The sequence below is a fragment of the Neopsephotus bourkii genome, unplaced genomic scaffold, assembly GCF_033783945.1.
Source record: "Neopsephotus bourkii isolate Nb327-2 ecotype Australia unplaced genomic scaffold, CSIRO-AGI_Nbou_v1 NB_776, whole genome shotgun sequence".
Taxonomy (NCBI): domain Eukaryota; kingdom Metazoa; phylum Chordata; class Aves; order Psittaciformes; family Psittacidae; genus Neopsephotus; species Neopsephotus bourkii.
In genome coordinates, this window is record NW_026901272.1 from 3,931 (window position 1) to 26,630 (window position 22,700).

A 22,700-nucleotide genomic window follows, 5' to 3' on the forward strand; every position below is an offset into this window, starting at 1 on the left:
ATTAATTACTAGAAGGGGGAGCAGAACCCACCCAACCTCCAAAACCACCCCAATCCCAAACCCAACCCTTCCGTCTTCTCAAAGGAATAGCAACACAGGGCAATATTGTTATGTTTTGTGGCTGGATAAGAGTACGCCGAAGTAACGCCGACAGTCTGGGTGCCGCGCTGTGGATTGTGAAGGAACTGCAGAAGTGTCTGACGAGCTGTTTTGGGGATGGTGATCCCACGGGCAAGGCAGGGCTGTCAACTGGGCCAGCGGGAAGGAGGGCATGAACCCTGGCCACAGGTTCCTCTACACCGACCTCCAGCCATGCATTCCCACCCCGTGCACTCTTCCCATTGCATTATTTCAGAGTGGGGATGGAGGGAAGGAAGAGGGCGTATTTTCTAGGTGGGTGTTTTCCTGTTGTTAGACGATTGCCAGGAGTTGGATCATTTCTGTGTCTATGTGCATCGAGTTTGTTGTGTATTTAATTAATAAATATTGGATTAAAATGCTGCTGCTTTCACGGTGTTCTTTTGTGTTTGGGTTTTGTTTGTTGTGGTTTTTTTTCCTTCCTTTCTCTTTTTTTGTTTTTTGGTTTCCTTGTGCCTGGTCACTGTCTTCACACTTCAGTGTGGTTATTCATCTTCCTCCCGGTTGGCATAAATGCCGGCTTCCCAACGCAGTGCCAGAGTGCTCTTTCTGCGGTTCACTCTGGTCGCCTCAAGGACCTGGTCAGGAGAGAAAGGGAAAACACAGCACATCATTCAGCTGCACATGGCCCCTGTGCCAGGGTACCCTGCACTGTGCACCCAGGGAGGCAGGGACCAGCCAGGCCAGCCCTTCCTGCAGGGCTCCCAGTGCCGCACCTTGTGCAAACTGGGAGGGCTCATGCGATGAAGCACTTGCTGTTGTAAAGGTGGGGATGGCACACAAGAGCAAAGCCACACCATGAAAGGACAGAAGTGGTAGAAGTTGTCTGGCAGCACCAAGGTCACTTCAGGTGAGCCCCAGCTGCTCCTTTCCAGTCCAGATACGCATTACCCTAGCCCTGCCTGGGGAAAGCAGGGGATGGGGTCTTGGTTCTCTGTCCAAAAGCAGCTGTACACCTTTGGTACCAGCAGCCAGTTAGCACCCAGCAGCTTTGCCCAGAGGCTGCTTTGGAGCTGCACATACAACCTGGAAAGCAGTCTGCTGCTTATTTCAGCATGTTAACCCTGCAGGCAGAACTAGTCAGCCTCCCCTCATCTTCCTGTGGTCTTTGGCTTGCAGCTACACCAAGAGTGAAGTCTATGCACCGTGATCAAGTGCTCTTGGAATGAAAAATCAGTCCATGCATATGGGAACACAGATTTACACAAGGAGGACTTCCACGGCCTGCAGAATGTGGAACAAGGTGAGCCCTGATACATACACACACAGAGTAATACACACACACACACATATGCACACATGTAAAAACATACACACCGTGTATGTATTATACATATGCACACACATAAGCAATTAACTAAAAAAAGTAAGAAACAGCTTTAATATGTGTTTTAACAAGGTTAAAAAATAATCAGACGAAACCAAAAGGTGTTACTGTGACATGCAACTCATGTGCTCCTTGGCAAATAAAGCATGGCAATGGGTGTTCTTCTCCCAGCAGAGTGAGACATAAATGGGTTGGAAGCCTTCTTACCGAAGCACATGAGAATGATATTTTGTGACCAACACCAAGTTACACCTCCATGGTCAAACTACAAAGCTGTCAACATTCACTGCCTTCAGTCTGTTCTGAACCACAGAAGTTAAGTTTTGAAATGTTTAAACAGTCAGTTAAAAAAATAACTGTAAAAAAACCCAACCCAATAAATACGTGACTGTTCACTGAAATTATGTGTGCCATCCCTGGTCCATAACACTTCCTGCAAGCTGCTCCACACGCTCTTTGACTGCAGAAGAGTAGCTGGCCTTCTGAAGGGATGATGCTATTTTATTCTTCCGTGTAGGAAGTCAGAGGCAGTGAGGAATTAAGTCTTGACTCGAGTAAAAATAAATAACATAAAACTAAAGAAACTTGTCTTTCCCCTTGTGACAAGATGTGGTTTGGAAAGCATACAGGTACTATAGGTTCCTGTATAGGCAATATTGGGAAACAGCTCTGGACTGTCAGATGAAATTACAGGCTATAACTTTGTTTACGGGAATGAGAACACACTTCTGCATTTACACTAAGATCCAGACCTCCATTCAGGAGCTGAAGGTAGGGTGGAGTGTTGCAAGCTTTATGATTTCCTTGCCTGCTAGTTTGTTTTGACTGTGACTATGAACAAGCCAAACAACTGAAGGCAAAATCCAGCCAACAGAGCCAGAAGCTCCACCTGCCTCCTGGCACTGACCAGGGCTACAAAAGCTGGTCCAGGTCCACTAGAGGGATTTTTTTTGTTTGTTTTTCCCTGAAATTTTTTCCCAAATCATGGCTCCTGTTTTTGCTGAGCAGTATCTGGGAAGGGGGAGCAGGGCTGAGCAGTTTCTATTTTACCCAGTAGAGGGCAGATCTGCTCACAAACCTAATAATTCATTAAACAAAGTAAGTACTAGAATCAGTAAAACAACAACTTCTGAGACACCACCCTGTAAGCAGTGTACTGGAGCTGCTTCCGCTGCAGGGTTGTGGACTAGCGGTTTAAACTACTGGCATTCTGAGTGCCTGAACCAGGGAAAGAAAACCCAAACTGAACAATGAGTAACCAAGACCGGAACCAGCCACCAGTGCATCGTTGTATCTTCTCAGAATAAGAAAAGTGGCTACTCCAGGGTTAGAAATGAAAGGGGAGGTGGGGGAAACGAGTAACTTCTTTTTTTGGATGGCAACAGACAAATACTGCTAGAGTATCTAGTAGTCAGGAGACTATCAAGAAGAGTATGGGATAATGATTAAATAAACCACAGAAAATTACTGTTCTCCCCACTAGATTGAATGTCACATGAAAAAAACAGCAAATTCAGCACAAATTTCCAACCAAAACTGCCACTGTCACAGAGTGGTGGTATATCTAAATGAGATCTGCTGAATTTGGCCTGCAGATTTATGCCAGAGGAAAAGATTTTACATGATTTACAACAGCTTCCAGTCAGCGTCTTCCTTGCTGAAAATCACAATGTTGTGATGGTCTCTGGTGATGACTTGCAACAGTCAGGATCCATAAATATTGAACATCTATGCTTCGGATCAATCATTGTCTCTTTGTTTTAAAAGATGGCAACAGTTTATTCCATTTATCCCCTGTCTGCAAATGTGCCCAGAAGCTTCTGCAAATATTGCTGGTCACTCCAAGGAAATCTCTTTCCAGAATTACAGCAGAGATACTGTGAGGGCATTGAATGTGGACTTAGCCTTTGCACGAAAACAAATATTTATGTCTGGCTTAGTATTACTAAACAAGTCCCTTAAATGAGAAACAGATACTAATAAACTTAAGGTCCATTTGAATAGCTAGTGAAGAACTATTTTTCTAACTGACTGAAAAGAGTGTTTGACCTAAAATAATCCTCATTTTTACTAGGCTCTGTCAGTTTAACATCCACTGGAGGAAACAATGGGGTACTTATATTATGCAACTGAAATGACTGCGTGAAGAATTGGGACTCCTCAATGGAGCATTGAATTTGCAACCCAGGAAGCTGCTTGCCTAAGATAGCAAATGATCTCCATTTTAGAGTATTTTTGGCAAATATCAGGGCTGTCCATAGACCCATTATGACTCCATCACCAAGAAGCCCTCCACAGCAGGTCAAAGAAAGTCTTTTGCTTTAGTTGTCATGGCTGGTTTTGGGGATCTGTAGCAAACCGCATTTTGGCCATGTTTCAAAATGCTACCTCAGTAGTATCTCACAAAGTGGTGTGGGTTGGAAGGGACATTAAGATCCTTTAGTTCCAATCCCCCTTTCCATGGGCAGCGACACCTCCCACTAGATCAGGTTGTTCAAAGCCCCATCCAACCTGGCCTTAAACACTGCCAGGGATGGGTCAGCCACAGCTTCTCTGGGCAACATGTTCCAGTGCCTCACCACTCCCATAGTGAAGAATTTCTTCCTAATATCTAATCTAAATCTCTCCTCTGTCAGCTTAAAGCCATTCCCCCTTGTCCTGTCACTACATCCCCTTGTAGAAAACCCCACTCCAGATTTCTTACAGGCCCCCTTTAGGTACTGGAAGGCTGCTGTAAGGTCTCCCTCGAGCTTTCTCTTCCCTAGGCTGAACAAGCCCAACTATCTCAGCCTGTTTTCCTAGGACAGGTGCTTTGGCCTTCTGATCACCTTCATGGTCCTCTCTGTACTCACTCCATCAGGCCCATGTCTTTCTTATGTTGGGGGACCTATAGCTGGACACAGTACTCCAGGCATGAATCTCATACAGCATGATTGATATTAAGCAAACTCAGGATCATCTCCCCTAATTTTGAAGATCTATATAGTCGTAAGGCCAAAGCAGATTTCGAGGATAAAACCAAAGTACCTAAGTGCAGGCACTTGCATAGTTGGTATCTGTGGTCTCTTTAAAAGGATATCCTTGTAACAGGCTGCAACAATTTGGAGGTGATAAAACCACATCAACCTAATAGAGCAGGATGTGGTCTGTTACATGTAGGTTAACTTCAGCAGTTACTATACCTTGCTGGGGTTTTGCTGCTTAACTGTAGTGGAGCTGCCAGGCTGATTGCATGGAAGCCCCTGCTCCCAGATGACACAAGCACAGCTGGGTCAGCTCCAGTCCTGCCAACAGCCATTAAAATTAAACCACCTGTCTGCACTAGAGAAGGATAAGGAGGGCTTTGGTCAATAAGAGACACAGATCAGCTGTCAGGTCAGTAGAGAGCAGAGGGATATCATGCCTTGAGCCTTGGCTGCTCTTCCGAAACAATTGCCCAGCTTCAGCTAAAGATTTCCAGTGAGAACCAAATGGTTTCTTCAGTCTGAGCCTTAACACTGGGGATTAGCTAGGTGGCATACTTCCACCTGCATAGACAACTTTTGTGTCCTACAGTCTTTTTCATCTCTATGCCCTTTCCCATCCATGCACATTCATTTCCAGCTCATTACTCCTGGTGTCATTATCATTTTACAAGGTGGACACGCAACTATTCCCATCAGAAGGCCAAAGGCAGGGCATGTAAAATCTACACCTGAGCTTCTGTCTCGCACACAGTATCAAATGCTCTGATCACTCCTTACCATTCATAATCGTAACTCAGAATATTGTGCAGATATTATGGGGGAGAAGAGGCCAAACTTCTGCTTAAAACCAGGTCTCTGAAAGCACTGATTATTATACTCATTATACTGATCATTTCTCTATAAATACTCTACATAAAGATCAATCACTGGCTGGTATCAGTGAGATAAAACCCACACTGAATTATTTAATAAATAGGAAATGGCATAGTGTCTTTGCTTTACTCTCCAGGACAGAAAATGTTCATATACTTGTCTTGAGGTAGCTTGTCAAATATGTTATGGAATAGGGAAGTAGTAGAAGGGTTGATACTGGACAAATAAATGTCAATCACTACCACAATCTGCTTGTGTCTCTTACAGAAGTCCAGATTTGCACATACTTCTACACAGAAAATTACAGGCAATTGAAATGTCCACGTTTTAATGCACCTCATTCCTAATAAACATTGCAAAGTGTAATTGTATCAACATCTTGGCTCTTAAAATTGTTGTGTCTGGCAGAGTACTGCTTTGTCGGGATAAGGATGGACTGTGCAATTTACTGCCTTACTAAAATATCAAATGTCACTGTAATACCCTTTATTTAGGAAGTCTGAGTTTCTTCTACTCTGAGACCAATTCTGATGTTAAGTTGTGGGACTGTGATCAGTCATCACATCATAACAGACAGGGATATGGACAGGTTCACAAAATTCACCAGACAGGCTGTGTGATTTCATCTGACGACTCTTCTACAGATGAAAGGCTGGTGTGCAGACTCTTTACAGAACACTAAAGATTTTGGTAGTGCTGAATACATAGTAATCAGAGCAAAGGAAAGCCACAGCACTCAGTATCTGAGGATGCTTGGACCCCAGTTTAGCTTTGCCAACAAAACAGTAAGAGGGATTAAGGAGAAGTTCTCATTTCATGCCTCAGGAATGCTCCAGTACTGGGCACAGCTCCCATCCCTTTAATGACAACCCTTCCCATGCCAGAAATTGCAACTAGAATCTAAGGGCTAGAAAACCAGCCACAGAAATACTTGATGAGACAGACATGGGGGAATATCCCTCCCCCCACCATTTACATCCTGGTTTTGATATGAAACAGCACTGGCACACAAGTATGAAAATGCAAACTGCAGTGACATGCAATTGAAATCACCATGCAAGAGAAAGCAAAAATAAATATGCAGTTGAAAAGTACCTCAGAAGTAACCTTGCTAGACAGTAATTTACAGGCGTACTGGTGGAAAGGGAAAAGACCAGCATTAGTACACTGAACAAGCATGTTATATAACTAGGAAACAAGAACAAAATAAAGAAATCGCAGGAACTGGCACATCCCAGAGTGTAAGATTTCAAGCAACTTGGTGTCATAAAAAAAATAAGTATTGGTCAGTTTGGTGTTTTTTTTAATGACGTTGCTTGGCCAGTCTTGGTCTTGTTTACCATCAGTGCTTGACCTGCTATCTTGCTGCTGTTTTTTCTCTTTTTCTCACCTGTTGAAACCTCTACTGTAACACATCCTCTTTGGAAGAAACTGCCCCCTTTGCCTGAAGTTCTTCCAAGAGAAGATGTGCTTGACTTGCCCTCTGTTTCTGAAAGGCAAAACCTGCAAGCCCTGGCCAGAGCGGCTGTGTTTTAGCCACTGAAGCCAGACATAAAACAAGGTGGTGACATTTAAAGGAGAGACAGGGTAGATGTCCTACTGAAACCACTGTCCTGCCTTCTGGTGTTTCTTATGTAGGAAGAAAATGAAGCTTTATATGTCAGAACTCCTGCTGTGCACAGCGAATGAGGGGGAGTTTCCATGGCCATCAAACCTCTCCACAATACCATTCAGGAGACTGTGGCCCTCTGCACCTTCTGCCACAGCACCCTGACTGCTCCCAACACTCAAGGAAGTCTCTGGTTCCCCTTACAAATACCAATGCTGAGCCACATTTAGCTCACAGGACTTAACGCTCCAAGTGGCAGCTCCCTGTCTGGTTGTCAGTTAGGCTTCTTCTGTATTTTGTATGCTTTTAAAAGCAGGTCAGTGATGAGCTCTTTTGTTTCATTAGTTACAGAAATCTACTTCCTGAGCACATGGTTAAACATCCTTTGCTAACAAATCAAAACTATTTGTTGTTTAAATAACCACTGCTTAGCCTGGCATGTAAAATCCTAGCTCAAACTAACACTGATACAAGTACAGCACTTCTTATTTGAATTATCTTTCCCCTGTCAATAACAGGAATTGTTTACAAAAGGAGAGCGGAAAAAGGCAAGGAAGAGAAAACACTCCTGCTGGTCCAAGGAAGCTCTCCCCCGCCTCTCAGGACACTGCCTTCTAACAGGATTTTGGGTAGGCAGCAGCAAGAATGCAAATCTTGTTTGGCTGTATGCAGTGGGCTTGCAGAAGGGGAGAACGACAACAAACCGCAACACTGTGGGGCTTCTTTGTGCACTGGGGCTCTGTAAATTCACTGCAGCTTTGACAAGTCATCCTAGAAAAGGATCCATCCCGCAAGTTGTCTGGCCAGCGCCAGTGGGCAGCTGAACTGGCACCCAGAGCACAACTCCTCAGTCAGATGCTGCTCAGACCAGTGCTCTGGTCAGGACATCAGGGCTCAGTTCAAACTGCAGAAGTGACAATGCAATTGTGGCCTGCTTTCTAGGGGACACATGCAGCTCCACAAGTACCTGAGGAGTTGCACTCAGGTAACTGAACAGGAGTTAGGTCTAATGACATCTCACATGTCCTTTGTGTGCTACAACATGCACAACAGAGAGCACATAACCATCACAGCCGTGGGAGAATATTTCAGCCACATGCCACTGCTTCACAGCTGGACAAGTCACTTCTGCTGTTCATGGGGGAGGAAGAAAAGTGCAGGGTTGAGTACCAGCTGATGCTGCCTCTTTAGCAGAGCAGCTTCTCTGCTGTTCAAGCCAGCAGACTGACAGATGCTCACTGTGGGCTCCTGAGGACCAGTTCTGGTTTGCAAGACGGGAGTTTTATATCCCTCATTTTTTAAAGTTCCTCCTGGCTTCTGCAAAGGGCGTGAGGGTCTGACATGTCTCCTGCAAGCCTCTGAATGCCATTCAGGGGAAGAGATTGCCCGGGGTGATGCCAGAAAATAGCACCCACCAGAGCAGATTAAGCCACCCCATTTCATAGGATCTTTGGGGAAAACAGGGAAACCAGCTCCTTCCCAAGATGCCACTGACAAAACAAGGCACACGTCTGTGCACAAGCTGGCTTCCTATGTGGCAGCAGGATGAACAATGAGATCTTGTTTGTAAGTCTTGCAGTAGGAGAAGGGACCAGAAAGCTTCTGGTGTGTAGTGGAAATGAATCTGTCTACATTTTGAGTCAGGCCTTCTACTATGTTTTCATTAATCAGCAGAAATACAACAGGACTGCTTCACACTGTGTTCCTTCTGATTTTAATATTCATATATAACAGCTGCCAGATCAGAGCATCATTCATGTTACAAACCTTCACTTACTTCCACATGCCTAATGAGGCTCTACCTTTAATGAACGTTACTAGAAAGCAGTTTCTCTGGAGAATGAGCTCCTTGGCACTAGGTTCATTGCTCTGATGTCTCTGGGAAATGCTCAAGGACTGTGGCTGCTTCAGCAAAGAGCAAAAAGTTTTACGTTGCTCTTGTATCTCACTACCTTCTGCACTCACTGACCACAGTAATGATGAGTCTGAATAAAAAGCCACTTCACGCTCTGTTGGGAAACAAGTTGTATAATGGTTAAACCTGTATTTTGATAGTTCCAGCTATGGAATTCATAGCTCTTCTTACTGGTGCTTCCAAAAAAGAACACCTTAATGGGTTAGACTGTACTACAGTAATGACTAAAATTAAGGCACCCATTTCACAAAACAGACCTCTGGTTCATCTTCTATTTGTGTTAAAAAGACAACAAACTCTGAGGGAAACAGCATGCAAACCCTGAGACATCTGCAATCCTGTTATGCAAGACATGGTTTCTGGGGAAGTTATCCAATTACTCAGCACATTGGGATGGGACTTTGGGGGTTCTACGAACACAGGTGCGAGTACATATTTGATCCACACAGTTCAAAAAGCTACTAAAATAACCCACTGAAGAGTCTTGGTCATGTGTGAATTGACAAGAGTTCACCAATGGAAGGGCAGCTACCCACTGCCACTGTCAATAATTAATTAATTACAATGAAGTTTAATACAAGTTGCTTTTGATAACTGCAGTTACACTCTCTCTTCCTCTCCATTGTCCTGCACCCTTCCATTTCAAAAACACTGGCCCTTACGATGTGCGAAAATCCTTGCACACTTGCAAGATGATCTGAATGGTCTGAATGTTGGCTCTCATGAATCATGGTCTTTACTGCAAAGCAAAAAGTGAAAATGAAAAGTGCACTTACACTGCTGTCATCCATCCTTTCCCGTCTCTTGGTTTTATGTGTTTCGTAATCCTCCATGAGAGTCTGCATTAAGTTCTTGGGTCGCTGGGCTCCTGCAGGCTCCTCGGATGGTGGGTCAGACTGTGAGACAGGGCCTTCTGTGGTAGGTGATGGAGGAGGCTTGATCTTCTCTATCTTTCCTGCAATGGCATGAAAAAGAGTGACCCTTTCTAATCTGAAGGATTCACAACTTTTTTCCAGAAGTTGACATTTTCAGTGGTGCTTGAATGAAGAAAGAGTTTGGAATGAAGTCTATGAAACAATCTCATATATCAGCATGGTCACAGGATTTTGAACCACTCTCCTGTTTCTGAAATACACTATACCAAAACACTGCAAAACCTTTTTTACAAAACATAGAAGGGTTATCTAATGATACAATGCAAATTTAACCCATCACTGTTGCTTACAGTAGTAGCTGTCCTGTTCCCTCCTACAGGACATGTTTCAGCGATCTGAAAATGTCTGTTAGATTTTGAAAAACTGCAAGATGTTTTTATCTGGCTCAGACAACACATCACACAGGATGCCACCACTGCACGCGAAGGACCACGTGCAAAAAGTGTAAAGAAGGCATCTTTTTAAGTGTTGCTGGCTTTTTCTCTCCTTCCAGTGTTTTTTATCTGTTTTGTAGTGTGAAAGGCTTTGGGTTGGTCCCTGGTGTTACTCTTCCCTGCACTTTTTTCCTGCAAGTTGCAGAAGACAGTCCTGGAGGGAGAACTGCAGCAGAGCAGGATGGAGTCTCCATTCAACACAGCCCTCATTCAGACATGACCCTTCAGTCTCCTGCTGGGATGAAAAGTCAGAGAGAAGTCAGGTTTATCTCTGACTGAGCCCATTTCACACAGAGAAACCTGTGTCAGGCAGAGTGATAACAGCTGAAGAGGTGGGTAAAAAGCAGGCCAGAGCAGTGAGCTTAGGGGGCAAACAACCCATGCTCCTCCACGAATTGCAGCTTCCATTTCTCATCATCAGGCACTGAGCCACCAAGCCACCAAGTTTGTCCCAGTGGGAAGAATGAGGGTGACAATGGAGGTCAGGGGTGTGGGAGTAAGGTGTGGAGGTCTTCAGCAGGAGAAAGCAATGCTGAACCAAAATACCTTTTCCATGGCATGTCAGCTTTTTGAAATAAGATAGTTCAAGGGAAAAAAAAAACCAACATGCCAAAACCCTTACAAACAAGTGAAGTAATCAGGACTGTGCAGATTGTCATGGAACTTCCTGTTGCTGAGACCAATGAAAACCCTCGCTGCTCCTCCAAAAAAAGCATTATGACAGTGGTAGCCACTAGAGAGCAACTTTGAAATCTCCTGTAAGAAACAGCAACGTTTATTTTTGAAGGAAGAAGTGAAACCTGAGTTGACACTACAGAGGACTTTAACAAGAAATCCCCTCACTTGGTTTGTTTCATTTCTGACCAGTATGGAAAACCCCAGCATCACCGGTTTCTCGTTACAGGCTTAGCTTAAACTGGCCAGCGCAGGGTTGAGGCTGGGAATCTGTTCCCTTTAATTCATACCATGAATGACTGGAGGGGCAGTTTCTATGGGTCCAGGCTCCTCTCTGGGTTACACCATCAGCAGCACCAGAGCCAGCCAGGAGATACAATGCCAAAACAGAGGCCAGCAGTAGGTCCAGAGCTGCCCATCTGCACCCGTACGTGACAGTCTAGACTACTCAGCAGAAAAGAGTAAGAAGAACTGTCACTTTGCCCATTAAGTCCAGTGGGTAAAAAAGTCTGCTGAAAATAAAAGGCCTGACTAGGGGTCAGAAATCTTGCTGTATTACTTCATCCTTACACTAAGTAACTGTCTTGGACATATGCAAGTAATACAGGAAGAATCAGGCTTCTCTGCCCAGTTGTCTGCCCCGTTTTTGCTTTCCCCCAGGGATGCAGATACATCACAGGATGCTCAGACCTCAGCCTCGTACCTGAAAAGAGCTCCTTCCACTCCACTTCCCCTGGAAAATACAAATCGTAGGCTTTGTGGATCTGTGTTTTAGAAAGTGGGTATCTCCAAGCAGATCCATCTTCCCTGGATGGAAGGCACATCAATTTCTGTATTGTGGCAGCAACTACTCTGCAGCAACACACAAATGTTCTGTGTATGCTGGGCAGTGTCACCATGAACAGTGTCATAGTTCCTTTTCACAGAGAAGCCAAGGTAGTAAGGAGATTTGCCCACAGCAAAACAGTTGTTTGTTGGTTTGTATCTACAAGAAATGATGGTTATCCAGCCACTTTAGCTGTGTGTCTCAATTCCTCTAAAACCTCAGGAATTTACAGCATCATTTCAACTCCTTATCACAGATGACCATCTCTTTCAAATTTCCAACAATTTTGTATGAACAGGTAGAAGAGAGAGATCCTACCAGTGCCAACAGCATCAGAAAGGCAAGCACAACCATCACTGAAGTTGGGGTTAGATGACTGTGTCTGAGGCTTCAGGTCTTTCAGAACAACCACAGGAAAACCCTGTGAACCTGATGCAGAATTCCACTGTAGCGCAGACCTATTCTGCCGGCTTGGACTTTGTTAGAAATGTTGCCGTGTTAATTTCCTTATGGCAGATTTTCATCCAGATAAGGTACTGTTCTCAGGCAGAAAAGTCATTCAGCGTAACAGCATCATGAGATAGGATGATCACAGGCGTTCTGTACTACCACAGTCTCACGCCCACCACACCTGATGCCCATAGACGTTGCTAGTGGTCCTTGCCCAAATCCAAGCTCAGTAATAAAGGAACTGTGCTTTGATTCGAATGGAATCAGCAGTGTCTTCCCCTCCAGGGGAAGGTCATCCCATAAGATCACCTTTAGAGCTGTTGCAAGATACCAAGTACAGGTGATAGCATCCCAAAGCTTTACCTACACATTTATGTTTTCATTCTCTCTCAAAGGGACTCCAAAGTACATTCTTTGGCTTCAGTTCTGGTGATTGCTCTCTCCACTCTCTGGCTTCAGAGACCTAGTATCAAGCTCCTGGAACTTGGTATCTCTTAATTTCCTGCCTCTTGTTCTATCTGGGGCAGGGAGGAGCTGCTCCTACAGAAAATACTCTTCCTCAGCCCTGGGGAGGGGAAGGGAAAGCTCAGGGAAAAGGCAGCTGCTGCTGTGTCCCAGTCTGGTAGCTTCAAGACATTGCCTGAAACGTCTCTACAAAATCAAAGACATGTAAGAGCCAGGGACAAATTTCTCCTAACCAAACCTTCTGGTTATGATCGTAACTTTATCCAAGCTGTGGAGCCTAATGGGTGTCCAAATTGAAGTGCTCAGCTGATTTGCTGCAGTAGCAAGAAAGAGTGACTGAGGGGAGGCTCTGGGATAAGAGCCTGAGCCACCACTGAGCAAAGAGCAGGTACCAAGGGCTGATGGCCTTGGGTGTGTTAATGAAGGTGCAAAGAAGATGGGGAGAACGCGGCATCACGTAAATAAGAGCAAGTATTTTACAGATGCTGTTGGCATTTTTTAAGACATCTGCACAGCAGAGAAACCTTTTAAAAATGAGGTATTTCAGCACAGATTGTTTTAGGACACTAAACAAGAGTCAGAGGATAGTTGAAGTATGTAAAAAAAAAAGTTCCTTTGGTAAAATACGGAGCCTTATTACCACCCCAGGTGAAAGGTGGATTTCTTGTGTCTTCCTGAACATCATGTGAACAACACAAATATGCAAACACACGAAGAAGCAAACATTAAAGAAAGAACCTCTCGAACATCCTCTCACTTTATCCATATTCTCCACTATGGAGGGAATAAAAGAGCAAATGACAAATGAGCTGGGTTAGTACTCTGATAAGGCACTCCTGGAGGTGTTTGGGGAATGAGTGATGAGCACTCCAGAGAAATCCTTGAAGAGAGTTATGAACTTGGCTTCCCTTATACTGGTGCTTATGAATGGGTAAGGAAGCTATCTTCCATCAACTCAAAGGCTTCATTTCTGCTCTAGCTTTTCTCAAAATTCTCATTTTAAAAAGGGGTTCATGCATAGGTATTACACCTGATCCCTGTACATGTATATAGAGCATTGCAAATTTTCCCATGGCCACAAATACTAAAAATATCTTTCCCCAAAGTTTCTGCTTCTCCTCACACCGTGCAATAAGTATCTTCAGGCTGTGGCTGAACCTGGGAAGTTTCCTTAGTGCAGGGATTTACTAGTGAGAATGGTTTTCAGGCTGAAGTGGCTCCTCTGACAGAGGATTACGCTCCACAGTTATCACTTAGAAGAAAGCAAGGAGAACAAAGAAGACAGCACACACATATCCCTCACTATTTGGAGGTACCTGAACACTCACATCTCTAAGCCTCATTCTGCTCATTCTCTCGTGGGCTTTTGCCATTCACTGAAATTCTCTCATCTACTTCAACAGCTGAGGATAACAGAAGATGATTGCTTGGTGAGCAGCCCTCCCAGATGTGTGTGCAGACGGGTCTGAGTGCTGGTGGATGAGTGCAGGGAAGGCAACATGCCTTCTGCCGAACCTTGCAATGCTTTGGTGACAAACACCAGTAAGTCAGATGCGGCAGCTTCAGAAAAGCTTCTCCCAGGCATAGATTCTTATGTTAAGAGATTTCCCATGCCTTGTCATGAGACAGCAAATATTGACAAAGGGTTTCTCTCCAACAGAAAAGCCTTCACAGAACCAAGACCTCTCATGAAGTAATTTTCACACCTCTGATGAACAGGATTACTTGAGCCAAGCACTACAGGAAGTCAGACAAAAGTTCTTCATGGTCGAAATGCTCCTAATAAAAGGAACGTGGGAATTTCACTCCCAAATGTATTCTTGATCCCTTTGTGTCACACACACATCATGCTGTTCAAATTGACTATCGAACAGCCTCAGCTGCTCTGCCCAAGAGGGATGGTGCACTGCCCGCACATTGTAGAAGAAAACCACTGGCTTGCTATGCAGCTGCTCAACACCTCGCCAAGGGCAGCAAGTGCTGCAGCAAAACTGCACAGGAAATGTTCACATTTAAATCCACAGATATTTCAGGATCTACAATGACTCTCTAATTTGCAAACTCAAGGGTTTTTTTGGTCTTTCTTGGGTTTCTTCATGCAGTAAACCCGACTTTTTGCTAAAGGAGTTCATGTAAGTCCTTCTATTCACCTTTCCAGGAGCACCTTGGAGAAGGTCTTATCCGGTGTTGCACACAACTCAGTCCACTGCAATTACTCTACGTCTTGCTCCAATGACCTGAGATGGGTTAAAAGGCTGCTTTGAAGCATCCCAGGCAGCTTCAAAGGATACTTATTAGGAATACAGAAGCTTATTACTAGGAAACACGCTGGCTTGTATTGGAGGGTTTGCAGGCACCAAGTTCAGTGTTACTATCAGCATTAAGTTGTATGTCAGGGTGGTAAAAACAGCCTGTTTATGATCTTAAGTACTTAGCAGTTACTTCACACATACACCCATATGAATTGTGTTAATCTTCCGCACTTCAGTCAAATTAGCAGTTTAGTTCCCTGCAGTCCTTTTTGTGGTTTGTGTTTCTGTTATCCACATAACACTGGTTCAAAGTAGTGAAGTGGGGCAGGAGTAGTAAATAACCAGGGAGCCCTGGTAAAGCTACTCTGCCCACTCCACTTCTGAAAAAGAACCTGCTAGGTAGGCCATTGCTAATTAAGTTAATTACAGCACCTCCTCGAATTGTTCTGGCGAGTTAAAATTCCCCACTTAAAGACTAACAACAGATTTTCAAATTCAGACTGGACCCCCTAATACCTTTCTGCTGAGGTATCCTGATATTAAGAGCTCTAATTCTTTCTCTGGGTAAGCCAATCTGGTGACAGAAGTACCTCTGTTCATTCTTATTCTTATCCTTTTTGAAAAAATATTCAGATTACAATATCACACATGTTCTACAGAATATTCCTCCCTGGGCCTACCCCAAGCAGGTTTTCTTCTCTGCTCTGTAAATCACCTCTGTAGCTGGCCACAGTGAAGCTGTACAGACAGATTTTGTGGTCTCTGCTAAATCACTTTTTGCTTCAGGCTTTTTAATTACTGAAAAGATGCTGTAAATATTAAAATAAAAGAAAATTTCCTGCAACCTTCCAAGGGTTGCACGACATCCCTTCTCCCTATTTTTGCCTGCCATCTTTAACTGTAACACAGCTGGCCAAAGGTACAGCAAGGATGAGATGAGCTGAGCGTATGCACCCTGCAATGCTAAAGGTGCCAAGCTACCTTCTGCCAGCTGAGAGCTCTGCTGAGCACATCTGCTGTTTAGAAATCACCAAAAGCAGATCATGTAAGAATGACTTTGGTGTTTTTTTTAATGAACGACATCCTTACACATTGCCACATATTCATCTTTTCTTAGGAATTAGTTCTTTGCCTCATCACCAGCTGCAAACTGCAGTAGCTTGAGTCATCAGCTAACAGGTCCCTTTTTTTTTCTTGAACATATGGCAGTTGCACATTTAAAGGATACTGTCTGGAACGAGTCATTATAAATGTAAGTTTATCATTCTCACTAGAATGTAATTTCCAATGAACATTTTCACATCAGACACAAAGTAAATGCCTTGTTGTATAGAGAAACAAGAATGAGCAGAAATACAGTTTTCCCAGATGCTCCATTGAAACAAGCATTAGTGTCAGCAGCCCTTCCCACATCACTTGTAGATAACAAGCAACCATTATCAGCTGCACCTGCAGCTACAGACAATGCTGATTTTGAAAGTGGTAATGAGAGTACCTTTACACAAGCAGTCTAGCTGAGAGATCTACAGTACCCTGTTGCTCAAAACACCTTATGGAGGTTCCCTATCAAAAATCCAATTCTATAGGAGTAATAGCAATAGCACTTCAAAGAAATCATTGACATCTGCTACATTTTTTTTTGCAAGAAACACAGTTAAAATCATCCTCTTTGCAGAAGAAACAAAGCCAAATATTAGCTATTTATGTTCTGCGTAACACTCCAAGTTCACAATTGGATTGGGTAATGGACTAAATCCAAACCTTACTCAAGTTTGCCATGACTTTCAAAAGAACACAATCACCCTGCACAATTTTTGGAAGCATCACTGGCTCAGATTTACACTAGTGGAAATAAGGGTGGAACTTAAGCCCTCTAGGTAAAATTACTACTTCTTCACAATGGTCACTGTCAATAAAAACTTCTAAGTACTTGCAAAGCATATGCAGGTCTACACTTATAGAAGTTACTAAAAAGAAATAAGCTTGGCTTGTGTTTCTATTTTTGTTATATCTCCCTTTTTTTTAATATTAAGAGGTCGTTAAGTGCTTGATTTTCTATTTTGAAAAGGGAAGGAGGAGAAAGATAAGCTGTAACTGCTGTGAATGTTACCACAAGGACCCAAAAGCTGATCAGTCAGAGGAGGACTTCTACTGAATGTATTAAACATTTTGTTTGTGACACCTGCTTAATTCAGTAGTAAATGACACCAGCTGAAACACATGGCTGCTCACAGCTCTGGAGAACTTTTTACCAGACAAAGATCATTAATAACATCAAGAAATACCTGAAACAGAAAGCAAAACACACACAAAAAGAAATCTGAGGCAAAATGTTAAGATCTCTAAATCTCCACTACCTTTGCACTCCTTTAATGATGTGAAAGAGAACAGAAAGCCTGTTTAAAAAAGCTTTGTATGTTTGTCTTTTAAATATCCACACAGCTGCCAAAACTACCGCTGTCCTTTCTTGTGATTATGGTAAATTTCAGTGGGTGGTCTGAGCAGTGATAAACATGTCATGAGGACAAATAGAGCGCAGGGTTTCTTAATGACAGCAGGTTATATAAATTTCTTCTGTGTTACATTTGGGAAAAAAAAAAAAAAAAACACTGGAGATTTCCAAAGGAGAGCTAACAGACAAAGTTGGGTATTCCCATGCTCTCCTCCTGCTTGCAGTTTCCAGGCAGATGAAGTCATGACAACCCTTCAGTCCCTGAAAAATGATGTATTCATTCAAAAATGACATAAACCCAAATCTGACCTGACCCTTCAGTCTCATTTCACTTCCCCTCTGACACTTTGAGCTCTTACCTGGTGCAGTTTTGTAAGACACAGTTCTGGTGGTGGGCATGGGTGGTGCGGTCTTTATAACAGGGCTTGGTGCCATCTGCAGACCTTGCCGCTGCCTCTTCAGCTCCTCTTCTCGTTGCTGGGCAGCTCTGATCTCTTCTTCTATCATCGATAAAGTCCGCTGCTTCCTTGATCGTAACTTGAAAGGGCCCACGGTCACTTCAGATTCCTGCGTGGCCAGGATGGAAGCTGTGCTCCTCAGCTCAGCTGCCTCTGAATACTTGCTGAAATAGCTGACTTCATGCCTGTTCTCCTCCACAAGGAATGGCTGGCTGGCTGAGTACACAGGAGACTGCTGCAAACTCTTCCCTTCCCTGAGTCCTGAGTCTTCCTCTTTTGAAATCTTTGGTATGGTGTCCCTTTTTTCCTGGACAGGTGAGGACACCTGGGGTGGCTCAAACATTGGGTTCTGCTGCCCCTTGGAGGCTGGAGCTGGCCCAGTGGTGGCTGGCTGCTCTTTGACCGAGACCCCCTTCTCCACTGGGGTTTCTTCTTTCCTGTAGCTTGCTTTATCCGCCTGCTCGGCTATGGCTTGTTGGATAGCGTTTTGAACCAGCAGGCCAGCATGGTATTCCAGCTGGTCATCAATCAGCATGGAGTCCGCCAAGGCAGAGGAGGGTGAGTCGCAGCCCGGGTCGCTGAATGACTTAGAGATGCCTTCACCCCTGCACTCTGCTGGAGTGTCAGCCTGGGGGGTCTGCGGCAGGGAGAAATCAGCCAGCGAGCTTTCCTGCAGGGCGCTCATGGTCTCGTTGGAAGCACCACTGTCACTGATGTTATCCATGCTGAAGTCGTTGGAAAGGGTCTCCAAGACGGTGGTATCCTGAGACCTGACAGACAAGTCATCCAAGCCGGAGTCGAGCTCCTCTGGAGGAGAAGAGGAGCTGCCTGACTTTGGGAACTGGTCTAGCATGCCCTGTCCATCATCCTTCACCACCGTGAAGACTGCTCTTGCACTCATGAATTCTCCATCCTCTGCCCACAGCTTCGAGGCCTGTCCAGCTCTGGAGCTATCACTGCATGGTAACTCTCTTACTGGGTCAGCAGCTGTAGTCTGAGTACTTGTATCATCTTCTGAGGTACAGGAGACCTTCTGTGTTTTGACAACAGCGGCACTGTTCTCCTCCAGCTGTCCTGCTGGCCCACACACTGAAATGGGTCTTGTAACGGAGGACACTGGCCTATCAACATGAGGAGAATTGAGGCTTTTGTAGAAGGGTTTGATGGAGAACATTTTGGGTGTTCCTGACCGCTTCGGTGGGGCCTGGCCCTGAGACAGCCCTGAATGCTCCATCTGCTGGAACTGCTTTCTGGCGGCTGAGAAGTCTATCTGCTCTGTGACAATATCCTCTTTCTTGATAGTGACTGGCTCTGGTGGTACAAAGGATGTTGCACCTTGCTGCTGCTGTCTCTCCTTGCGCTCCTTGTACTTCTTGTGGGACTCCAGATGCTCTTCATCCAGTTGATCCTCCAGGGTCTTCTCTTGGGGAGGGTTCCACCATTTGGCAGCGATGTTGGGGTTTTTCTTGACAGCCTGACTTTTAATAAGTTCCCTTCTTTCCTTTTCAAGTTCCATCATTTCCTCTGACGGTCTCACTTTGCGGACCCTGTATTTTTCCTTCTCTTCCTCATCTTCAAAGAGCTTTGAGGGCTTTTTGTCTTCATGGAAGGCTCGTAGTTCAAACTTTGCCTCTTTCTTAAGGGTTGTAAGAGTTGTTTCTCCATCCTTAGAGGATCTTCTAGAACTGTTTGAAGAAGTAGGACTTCCTGGCACCTTCAGACTATCCCTAGTGTCATCTTTCAGTCCACTGAAGGAATGGCCATTAGATTTCAGGTTCTCATGTGTTATGCTAGCTTCACTTGGTTCAACTACCAAAGGTGTCTGCTTGTCAGCTACATTTTCTTCCCTTTCACTGGGAGTGGAACTATTATTGACATTAACAGATGCTCCTGAGCCATCCATAATGGAGACTGCACTTGGTTCAGGGGAGGATGTCCCATTAAAGGGATTATCTGCACTAGAATCGCAGCAATTTGCCTCCAGCACTTCATCTAGGTATCTGATCTCCTTAGCAACTTCACTGTCCAGAGATTCGTGCCTTTCCTTAAGACCATTGTGGCTTGCAGCAGAGGAAAAGAAATGTGTTGGATTGTCTACAGGATGTGGTGAAGCCACTGTGGTGATGTTTTTATGTTCAGAAACTGGAACTTCAATTTCCATTTTCTCTTCTTTTGTAGCAAGCACAGTAGCTGGCTCCAAGAAATTGGCACAGTTTTGGTCTCTGTTTTTTCTCAACCTGATGTCATCTTCAGGGATTCTGGAAGATTTCTAAAATAAAAAAGAACAAAACTTTGATGAAGTCCTAAAAAGCAACATTTTAATTTTTGCTGAGTAAACGCCATCCGGAAAGCGAATCCTAGCACCTCTCAAACTTGAGATTTAAGCAGCCCCTCAGACTGTGGGAAAGCAAAGCAAATAATTAACATAAAAAACCAGAAAGCTACCTTACGACAAGCTGGACAAGGCACTAAACCAACAAACTTTCCTTTAAGTATCTCCCATGGGCTTACCATACTCACTTTGTCATTATTTCATGCCTGTGTCCTTGTTTGCTACTAAAAAATGAGCTTTGGATTTACAAGTTCTTAATGACTCGGTAGTTTAGGTTCTTCAAGGGTTTGCATAAACAGCACAAAATACCTGTCATCTTGGTAATTTAAAAATGTTTTCTGCACCAGAAGGAAAGCTATCAGGAGAACTGGCTACCCTGGATTTCGAGAAGGCTGAGGTTCTGAATGACTTCTTTGCCTCGGTCTTCACTGGCAAAGGCTCTGACCACACCACTCACGTCTTGGAAGGCAGACGCAGGGACTGTGAGAATGAAAACATTGGGCCCACTGTAGAAGCGAATCTGGTTCAAGTCCATCTTAAGAACCTGAACATGCACAAACCTGATGAAATCCCTCCACGGGTCCTGAAGGAGCTGGCAAATGAAGTTGCTAAGCCACTGGCCATCATATTTGAAAAATCATGGCAGTCAGGTGAAGTTCCCGATGACTGGAAAAAGGGAAATATAACATCCATTTTCAAGAAGGGGAAAATGGATGACCCAGGGAATTACAGACCAGTCAGTCTCACCTCTGTGCCTGGCAAAGGCTTGGAGCAGGTTCGCCTGGAAGGCATGCTAATCACATGAAAAACAACAAGGTGCTTGGTGACAGCCAGCATGGCTTCACTAAGGGGAAATCCTGCCTGACCAATCTGGTGGCCTTCTATGATGGGGCTGATGGACAGGGCTAGAACAGTTGATGTCATCTACTTAACTTGTGCAAAGTGTTCGACACTGTCCCACACAACATCCTTCTCTCTAAATTGGAGAGACATCAGTTAGATGGATGGACCACTTGGTGGATAAAGAACTGGCTGGATGGCCGCACGCAAAGAGTTGTGGTCAATGGCTCAATGTCCGGCTGGAGACCAGTAACGAGTGGTGTCCCTCAGGGATCAGTGTTGGGACTGGTCTTGTTCAACATCTTTGTTGGTGACATGGACAGTGGGATTGAGTGTGCCCTCAGCAAGTTTGCCGATGACACCAAGCTGTGTGGTTAGGTTGATATGCTGGAGGGAAGGAACGCCATCCAGAGGGACCTTGACACACTTGTGAGGTGGGCTGATGCCAACCTCATGACGTTTAACCATGACAAGTGCAAGGTCCTACACCTGGGTCGAAGCAATCCCAGGCACAGCTACAGGTTGGGCAGAGAAGATTCAGAGGAGCCCTGTGGAGAAGGACTTGGGGGTGCTGGTCGATGAGAAAATGAACATGAGCCAGCTTCAGTGTGTGCTTGCAGCCCAGAAAGCCAATCATATCCTGGGCTGCATCAAAAGGAATATGACCAGCAGGTCGAAGGAGGTGATCCTGCCCCTCTACTCTGCTCATGTGAGACCTCAGCGTGCAGTTCTGGTGTCCTCAACATACAAAGGACATGGAACTGTTGGAACAAGTCCAGAGGAGGGTCACGAGGATGATCAGGGGACTGGAGCACCTCCTGTATGAAGACAGGCTGAGAAAGTTGGGGCTGTTCAGCCTGGAGAAGAGAAGGCTGCGTGGAGACCTCATAGCAGCCTTCCAGTATCTGAAGGAGGCCTATAGGGATGCTGGGGATGGACTCTTCATTAGGGACTGTAGTGATAGGACAAGGGGTAATGGGTTAAAACTTAAACAGGGGAAGTTTAGATTGGATATAAGGAAGAAATTCTTCACTGTAAGAGTGGTGGAGGCACTGGAATGGGCTGCCCAGGGAAGTTGTGAATGCTCCATCCCTGGTGGTGTTCAAGGCCACGCTGGACAGAGCCTTGGGTGAGATGGTTTAGTGTGAGGTGTCCCTGCCCATGGCAGGGGGCTTGGAACTTGATGATCTTAAGGTCCTTTCCAACCCTAACTATTCTCTGATTCTATGATTCTAAATCTCATAATGCTTCTACAGATGGAAAGTATGACTGCCCCTGTTTTACAGACACAGATGCTAACATGCAGGAAGAGTGGGTGAGTCATCCCAAGTTAGGAAAAAAGGACATGATAACAGCAGCCAATGTTCATTTCTCAGCGGGTCACTCCTGGTCATCAAAGACAGGGTAGAATTCATCATTCTGGGAAGACTCAAGGTCTTTCTCCATCCCACATGGAAACCCACACACACCTGGACCTGGGAGACAGGAAGTGTTTGCAACTCCTGTGGCATGAAGACCACCACAAGGAGCATGACAGGGATTGGAGTCATGATCTGCCTCCCACTGGTTTTATCTGTAGTGCAGATACACTGGATTAATATTTCTCCCTGATGTGTTGCCTCTGATCTCAAGGAGGGTATTGAAAGAAACCCTACTTATGCTCAGGTATGGACAGATTTTACCAGTCACTGAACTTCCTGTGACTAACTATGAAGGAACCTCTGATTTGGCTAGGAATATGTCAATGTCTCAG

At 44.6% G+C, this 22,700-nt stretch overlaps 1 protein-coding gene across 4 annotated transcripts in view; it reads right to left on the reverse strand.

Annotated features, from left to right (window-relative positions):
• Nucleotides 1–561: 561 nt before the first annotated feature.
• Nucleotides 562–22,700, reverse strand: part of LOC133213100 (PALM2-AKAP2 fusion protein-like) — a 93,944-nt gene continuing 71,805 nt past the window's right edge. For 3 of the 4 annotated variants that reach the window (XM_061355092.1, XM_061355091.1, XM_061355089.1), the window contains exons 2-5: nucleotides 17,677–20,044; nucleotides 9,605–9,783; nucleotides 6,400–6,438; nucleotides 562–716 (exon numbers count right to left, since the gene is read on the reverse strand). In XM_061355092.1, the coding sequence (XP_061211076.1) occupies nucleotides 624–716; nucleotides 6,400–6,438; nucleotides 9,605–9,783; nucleotides 17,677–19,936 (2,571 nt within the window). In that variant the 5' untranslated portion in view covers nucleotides 19,937–20,044 and the 3' untranslated portion in view covers nucleotides 562–623. The remainder of the gene's footprint in view (nucleotides 717–6,399; nucleotides 6,439–9,604; nucleotides 9,784–17,676; nucleotides 20,045–22,700) is intronic. The other variant, XM_061355090.1, reaches the window with a different exon arrangement.